We start from the raw sequence: 8,487 nt of genomic DNA, 5'->3' as shown, positions 1-8,487 counted from the left end.
TATTCACCTCAAGAAAGAAGAGCAGCTTACCAATGAGACCAGAGAGCTGCTCCAGAAGCAGATCCGCATCCTTCTCGACAAACTGAGGTCAGACCATCCGAGTTCTTTCTGAATCAATCCTGTTGATTTTTCATGTAATAATAACTTCATGTTAATATCATCCACTAAATTTAAAGGGTTTTCCTGAACCGTATGTCCATATTGTGTTAATCTTTTGGGTTTTAATTGTTACAAAACAGACTGAATAAAATAGTAGGGACACCTTAATGCTGAGCTGACATCCAAATTTTTCTTCATCTTCAAACATTCTCAGAGATTTCAAGGCTTCAGTCACTTTGAAGTGCAATTATTACAGAAAACGAGGAATTCAAGCCTCAGTCTGGATTTTTGCTACAGTTTTGTACCAGTCTGGAAACCGTGACCTATATAGAATCTGATTTGGATTTAAAACGTGATCTGAAATCTGCTTCTGTTGCATCTCACCTTGTTTCCTAATCCTCCCTCCAGCTCTCTGAAGGAGGTTCGCACTCAGCTCCTGGCAGATTTTCAGGACAAGGGCCAAGCCATCGAGGTCACCACCAAATGCATCAAACACAGGGTCAACCCCCCGAGCTCCAGGCTCCCTGCCGCTCAATACAAGCCCGACCTCGTCAGCTATGACAAGTGGCTGTCCCACTGCAGGGAGCTGAGGCTGATGGCTGGTAACCTGATTAAAGACTCGTCTACCTTCAGGGGAAACCTGCGGTTCACCCTGGCTAATGTAAGACAACACTGCCACTACCTAAATTCTAAAGCTCACTTGAACACCAGCTTTTAGGGAAAGAGAGCTACGAACATTTTTATGTAAAGCTTCTGTCAGTGTGAGAATGTGCATTCTTCTTGATCTCCAAATGAATGTGTGAACCCTAAAATCTGGGTTCCAGGCTTCATTCAGCTAAGTAACAGGAGAGGGGAGATTACACTTAGACTGAAGTTACGCCATAAAGGATAATTTTGCTATTTTAACCCTTGTTTTTTCTTTCCATTCTGATCGACATTTTGTCAGTTCTTCATCATATAGCCAGAGTAATATTTTTAGTTGGTCCAGAAATATGAACTATGCATGCTTGTCTCTCATCTCCTTGCCGGTGTGTGTGACGATGCAGATGAAAATTGCCCAAGAGCGCCAGCGCCGCAGAAAGCACCACTGACTCACTGAGGAGAGAGATCAACGAGCTGAGCAAGGTCCAGAATAAAATGATGTGGGAGAGGAAGCAGGTCAGTCAAGTGAATTTTAGTCACAATTCACACAGCCTACCATCCACGGGTTGATTCTACTCCACTTTATGAGATGGTTACTCATTATTTTATGGCTTTCTTTAATCTCCAGATGAAGGATGAGATTTCTGATCTGACCAAGGACATTCAGAAATTGATGGGTCAGATATGGAACTGTGACTCCAAGCTGCATCAGGCCACCCAACGCCTGGACATCCTCAACCAGAGACCTGGACGTGAGCACTGCCTGGACCAGGTAAGTGGCTCACTCAACAGCTGAGATATGATACGGTTGCAGTCAGAAACACAGAAATGAAATAGCCTTTCAGATCTTAGTTGTTGTCACTTTGGAAACGTGGCGGCTTTAACCTTCTTTTTTTCTGTTCCTCCTCCAGCCCTACATCAGCCTCACACTGGAGAAACATGACCTGGCAAAGATGGTGGCTGGACTTAACCCAGTACTGAAGCGCCCCAGTAAGTCTGTCTAGCAGTAGCTATAGCCCGTCACCTAATGTCTTACTTTTAAATATTTTGACCCTCTTCCGTAAGATATCCTGAATGTATCCATTTTCATGTTAACCCTCAATTCTAGGCGGACTTGAAGGTTGCACGCAGGCGTCTGAAGGTTCTGGAGGACAAACTGATCACAAATGCTCATAACCTGAACGTGGAGCAGAAGTGCCAGAACCTGCACCAAAGTTTCCTGCCTGCGCCGACACCACCGTGGTCCTGGCCAAAAAGGCCACGGGCCGCTCCAGCCCTCGAGCCTACTTACAGTAGAGCCTGGCGGAGTGCATTAGCACTCTGCTGCATCCCTGTGGTCTCTTCCGTGCAGTGTTGTAAAATGTAATAAAAAGTCTCAAAGCAAAAATGATATTGGCTAGTTGAGAATCTGTAGGTACCCATCTTTGTTTTCTGCTGGGGATCGAGGCCCCTGTGATTTTGAGTGATAATGTGTTTTTGTTGCATTTTCCCAAAGAAGAACTTGGTGAGTTTGGCCCAGAAACCAAATCATCTAAAAGTTCATTCAGGGGGTTGATGCAACAAACTGTCTCGTGGTTATTTATTTAGGATTTTTAAAAGTCACATTACCAAAAAGCAGCTGACACACAGTGAATGTGGGGTCTCCTGGGCAGTTGGCTGCTTCCCCCTGTTGTTTACAGTATTTTTAGCCTGAAAATATTTAAATTTGAAGACTTTCAGGAAAAACCCCAAGTGAATAAATGGTTTAGTACTTCACCGCCACCACTTCACTCCCGGACCGGGCAGTGTGAGATGCTTTGAATCAGCATTTAGACTTTAATGTCGGAAGATTAAAATCTACAGACAATAAAACTGAAGAGTAAACTGAAATAATAAAATATCAAAAAAAAAAAAAATTAAAAGAATAGAACTTCTGCTGGTGTTTGGGAATGGGTGGCTGAGAGGTTGCGGGTCTGAGTTTTTAAAGTCCCCTCTCGGCGACCTGAGAAGAGTCTGCAAGCACACCTGGCGAAGTGTATCAGCGCCGCATCCGAGGTGTGGGGATACCCAATGTAAAGTGCCAAAAGCTTATAGTGGATTTTAGGACACGCGATAATAATCATCCTATGACGTAATACATATATACATCGGGCATGAGAGGTTTACGGGCACTCGTCTCAGAGACGATGAAAACAGGTGACAAGTAGAAGGTAGCGCAAGTATGGTAGACAACAGACTGTGATGAGATCCAGGAAGTGGGCAGGGGCGAATTGATTTACAGCTTGAGGGGAGATGGGACAACGAGCAGGAGGAGGAGGAACAGCCTGACCCGAGAGTAGAAGAGAATGTAGCAGGATTGGATGACCTTGGCATAGCTTTCGGACTGGCAGATAACATAGGCAGAAAACCAACCCTAAGATCAGACACGCACAAGAAAGCTATTCAAGGGCATCACCAATTCCCACTGATAACGTCAGGGGAGGATGAGATACAAGCCGTTTGGTATAGGGGATGTGCGGGCGATAGTGGATAAACTGCCCCGGTGGCTGAGGGAGGAATTTGTGGCTGAACCAATTAGACCGTTTAACTGCGGGACAAAGACTGGCCTTGGGCGACTTTAGGGCAGTGGTAGCGCTGCCTAACGAGGGGTGGCGTCATGGATCTCGAGAGAGAAGTCGGCACCAGTAGGATTGGAGATGACATACCACTGACGTGTGATTACAGACATAGGGCGGGCTATGAGAGAAAAATATCCACTTCCCAGCGCAGCAATAATGCCCAAAATGAAATGGGATCCCAAACAGAACCCCCGTGAGTACATAGATCAGGGAAAAGACACACGGCTTAAATATACTGGCCAACATCCAGGAAAAGCAGGGACACAGAGAGGAGTGGTTCAGACAGGCAGTATTAGAAGGTGTCCCTGAAGAAGTCAAAACAGCTATGATAAGCAACCCTGATCTGCCTGGGAGTGATTCACATGTGGGAGCGCCATCTCATGCACCACTTATCTCGAGCACAAGACACATGCGAGAAGGAACAAGATAACATTAAAGAATTGCAGACACAGCTGCTCAAACTGCAACATACTGAAGCTAGACAGAAAACACAAGAGAAGAATAGGAAGAAAGGAGAGCCCATAAAAATAATGATGACAGCTGAACAAAATCAGAACCCCGACCTGTACCCCGTTCCGCCTTGGGTGCCACCACCATTGCAGCAGCAGAGGGGCTATAGTGGGGGGAGCATGAGGACGGGCGGACGAAGGGGAGGCGGAAGGGGTGGACCTGCTCAGCCGGGGGGAGGCCGTTGCTACTACTGTGAAGAAATAGGACTGCCCCCACCTGAGAAAAAAGGAGGAGGCAGGGGAGGTCCAGCTGGAGGAAGAGGTGGGCGGTCCAGAGGCAGGGGATGGGCATCATATGGGCCGCCTACCGAGGCAGAGCCATATAGAACCAACATGCCGGCCGTCCACTGGGAGCCACCTGAAGAGTGGGATCCTCAGTACCAGTGACACGCCCCACAGAGAGACTCTGGCAGCACTACCACGGCAGATCCAATGCTGTCAGTACAAGTCGAAGAGCAGACTCTGCCATTTTTGGTTGACACGGGAGCCACCGTCTCTACCATGAAGGCGGTGCCTCCTGCTTCCTTTTCGGATTAATCCATCACACTAATGGGGTTCTCTGGGGAATAGCAGACTCTGCCGATAACCAAGCCACTACGAACGCAGTTGGGGAAACAATCTCTGACACATCCTTTTGTGCACTCACCCGCCGCCCCCCTGAATTTATTGGGAAGAGATCTGTTGGTGAAATTAGGGGCGTCGATAATGTGCAGTGCGGATGGTTTGGTGGTCACTCTACCGGATGGAACGAAACTGCCATGTTTGGGGCAAGCCACCTCAGGTCAGTACCTCCTACAGCCTGTACACGAACAGTACGCTGACATCTACTGGGGCCTGTTACAGCCGGACACGGTTGAGCGACGAGGTATCCTCTGGGCATACATGCTGTGGAAACCCTGGATCGCCCTCCTGGAGCCCTATATCTCCCCTCCTGATCCCCCTCACGTCACCCTCTTTTACGACAGGCTGCCGACAGATTGGTATCAGGACCAATTCCAGGAACAACTGGATGGTCATGAATGGACGATTGAATCACAAAATATTTATGTGGCACCCCAGGGCGTGGCGGCAGCGGTCAAATTGACTCCCGAACAGGCTGCATGGTACAGGATGGGGGATGAAGCGTCCCCACATGTCTCATTAGCTCTACACCCCGCACATCAGGCCAAAGAACTAGGGGGTATAGTAAAAAGGGCACAGGAACAGGCGGATTGGGTACAAACAACCATCCCACAGGTACACTACTCTCCCGCTTCACGTACGTATCGCATAAATATCAATGCCACCGACACAGCAACCATGGAACACACACATATCACACGTCAACATGGTAGGGAGAAAACAGATCATCACCTGGCAGCACACATGATTGAGTCACTCCCTCAACGATTATGGGCTCAGAGCCCTACTGATGTAGTATGGGCTGGGCACTGGAGAGCACTGGGCTGGCTAGCTCAGAACCTAAGATCACCACTAACGGGGCAGAATAATCCCCTGGTGACAAAATAGGTAACAGGGTAGTCCACCCCTGTTACCGAAGCAAGAAGACGTCGAAAGGGGGAAAGGGAAACAGCGCTCCCTTCCTGCATGTAGCAAAACCGCGCTACCCACGCAAGAATTAAAAGCTAGAAAAATTGATTCAATGTCGCCGGCTCAGCTTAGCATTTGTATTTTCTGTTGGATAATTGTACTCATGGTGTTTGGCTGGGGCTTAAGTAGATTGCTATTGACAGGGCACACCCGCTTATAAGTACATATAGAAAAAACAGGGGGACGACATTAACAGTGTGTGCCGTAGATGCCTGTCAATAATACTAAGTACTGGGAGTTGGGGCTTTGACACAAAGGGTTGGCCGCCTGGAAAACCAAGGAAGATAACATTGTAAATAATAAAGGCTTTCGCTTGCTTGGCACATATATTCCGGCGTACGCATAAAGGTATTAAGTGTCGCTATTTCCCGGCGTAGGCTAGGATGCGTTTATACGGCAATCCCCGGCTATTGGCATGGCTGACAGCCCTGTCAGTTAGATTGATTGACACTGCGATTCAGGGAAGAACGCAGGCCATGATGCCACCGCTCCTGCCCTTAGAGGAGCACATAGAAGTAACCGACAACAAAGTTAGGCTTAGGGTCGTGGGTGACTTTTTGAGTGATCTCTTTGCAGAGATCAAAAGGGGGAATTGTGGGGATACCCAATGTAAAGTGCCAAAAGCTTATAGTGGATTGTAGGACACGCGATAATAATCATCCTATGACGTAATACATATATACATCGGGCATGAGAGGTTTACGGGCACTCGTCTCAGAGACGATGAAAACAGGTGACAAGTAGAAGGTAGCGCAAGTATGGTAGACAACAGACTGTGATGAGATCCAGGAAGTGGGCAGGGGGAGGATCCAGCGAAGACAGTACTTAAGACACCACTAAAAGATAACGAGTCAGATCTCTCTTGTTACCACTTTGAATGCATATGCTCTATGCTGTAACGGAGGGATCTCCGCACTTTGCAAACTGCGTAATAAAACTGAGTGCACTGTCTACAGTCGTCTCTGTCTGTGTGTTCCTTGCTGCATCAACGTTCATGGGGAGTGGAAATAGTTACCACTCAACACTGGTAACCTGATTAAAGACTCTTCTACCTTCAGGGGAAACCTGCGGTTCACCCTGGCTAATGTAAGACAACACTGCCACTACCTAAATTCTAAAGCTCACTTGAACACCAGCTTTTAGGGAAAGAGAGCTACGAACATTTTTATGTAAAGCTTCTGTCAGTATGAGAATGTGCATTCTTCTTTATCTCCAAATGAATGTGTGAACCCTAAAATCTGGGTTCCAGGCTTCATTCAGCTAAGTAACAGGAGAGGGGAGATTACACTTAGACTGAAGTTACGCCATAAAGGATCATTTTGCTATTTTAACCCTTGTTTTTTCTTTCCATTCTGATCGACATTTTGTCAGTTCTTCATCATATAGCCAGAGTAATATTTTTAGTTGGTCCAGAAATATGAACTATGCATGCTTGTCTCTCATCTCCTTGCCGGTGTGTGTGACGATGCAGATGAAAATTGCCCAAGAGCGCCAGCGCCGCAGCACCACTGACTCACTGAGGAGAGAGATCAACGAGCTGAGCAAGGTCCAGAATAAAATGATGTGGGAGAGGAAGCAGGTCAGTCAAGTGAATTTTAGTCACAATTCACACAGCCTACCATCCACGGGTTGATTCTACTCCACTTTATGAGATGGTTACTCATTATTTTATGGCTTTCTTTAATCTCCAGATGAAGGATGAGATTTCTGATCTGACCAAGGACATTCAGAAATTGACTGGTCAGATATGGAACTGTGACTCCAAGCTGCATCAGGCCACCCAACGCCTGGACATCCTCAACCAGAGACCTGGACGTGAGCACTGCCTGGACCAGGTAAGTGGCTCACTCAACAGCTGAGATATGATACGGTTGCAGTCAGAAACACAGAAATGAAATAGCCTTTCAGATCTTAGTTGTTGTCACTGTGGAAACGTGGCGGCTTTAACCTTCTTTTTTCTGTTCCTCCTCCAGCCCTACATCAGCCTCACACTGGAGAAACATGACCTGGCAAAGATGGTGGCTGGACTTAACCCAGTACTGAAGCGCTCCCAGTAAGTCTGTCTAGCAGTAGCTATAGCCCGTCACCTAATGTCTTACTTTTAAATATTTTGACCCTCTTCCGTAAGATATCCTGAATGTATCCATTTTCATGTTAACCCTCAATTCTAGGCGGGACTTGAAGGTTGCACGCAGGCGTCTGAAGGTTCTGGAGGACAAACTGGTCACAAATGCTCATAACCTGAACGTGGAGCAGAAGTGCCAGAACCTGCACCAAAGTTTCCTGCCTGCGCTCGACACCACCGTGGTCCTGGCCAAAAAGGCCACGGGCCGCTCCAGCCCTCGAGCCTACTTACAGTAGAGCCTGGCGGAGTGCATTAGCACTCTGCTGCACCCCTGTGGTCTCTTCCATGCAGTGTTGTAAAATGTAATAAAAAGTCTCAAAGCAAAAATGATATTGGCTAGTTGAGAATCTGTAGGTACCCATCTTTGTTTTCTGCTGGGGATCGAGGCCCCTGTGATTTTGAGTGATAATGTGTTTTTGTTGCATTTTCCCAAAGAAGAACTTGGTGAGTTTGGCCCAGAAACCAAATCATCTAAAAGTTCATTCAGGGGGTTGATGCAAGAAACTGTCTCGTGGTTATTTATTTAGGATTTTTAAAAGTCACATTACCAAAAAGCAGCTGACACACAGTGAATGTGGGGTCTCCTGGGCAGTTGGCTGCTTCCCCCTGTTGTTTACAGTATTTTTAGCCTCCAAATATTTAAATTTGAAGACTTTCAGGAAAAACCCCAAGTGAATAAATGGTTTAGTACTTCACCGCCACCACTTCACTCCCGAACCGGGCAGTGTGAGATGCTTTGAATCAGCATTTAGACTTTAATGTCGGAAGATTAAAATCTACAGACAATAAATCTGAAGAGTAAACTGAAATAATAAAATATCAACAACAAAAAATTAAAAGAATAGAATTTCTGCTGGTGCTTGGGAATGGGTGGCTGAGAGGTTGCGGGTCTGAGTTTTTAAAGTCCCCTCTCGGCGACCTGAGA

General features: G+C 46.8%; 1 protein-coding gene across 1 annotated transcript in view; it reads left to right on the top strand.

The window, feature by feature from the left end:
* LOC120786420 overlaps positions 1–7,820 on the top strand; it is a 12,117-nt gene extending 4,297 nt beyond the window's left edge. Inside the window, exons 5-10 of the mRNA XM_040121865.1 lie at positions 1–87; positions 508–760; positions 6,909–7,016; positions 7,129–7,272; positions 7,411–7,490; positions 7,609–7,820. The exon at positions 1–87 is cut by the window's left edge and continues 119 nt beyond it. Of these exons, the coding sequence (XP_039977799.1) occupies positions 1–87; positions 508–760; positions 6,909–7,016; positions 7,129–7,272; positions 7,411–7,490; positions 7,609–7,798 (862 nt within the window). The 3' untranslated portion in view covers positions 7,799–7,820. The remainder of the gene's footprint in view (positions 88–507; positions 761–6,908; positions 7,017–7,128; positions 7,273–7,410; positions 7,491–7,608) is intronic.
* Positions 7,821–8,487: the final 667 nt, after the last annotated feature.

This window comes from Xiphias gladius, chromosome 24 (assembly GCF_016859285.1).
Source record: "Xiphias gladius isolate SHS-SW01 ecotype Sanya breed wild chromosome 24, ASM1685928v1, whole genome shotgun sequence".
Taxonomy (NCBI): Eukaryota; Metazoa; Chordata; class Actinopteri; order Istiophoriformes; family Xiphiidae; genus Xiphias; species Xiphias gladius.
Note: the sequence above shows the minus strand (reverse complement) of the source record. Positions and strands in the feature narration are given on the sequence as shown.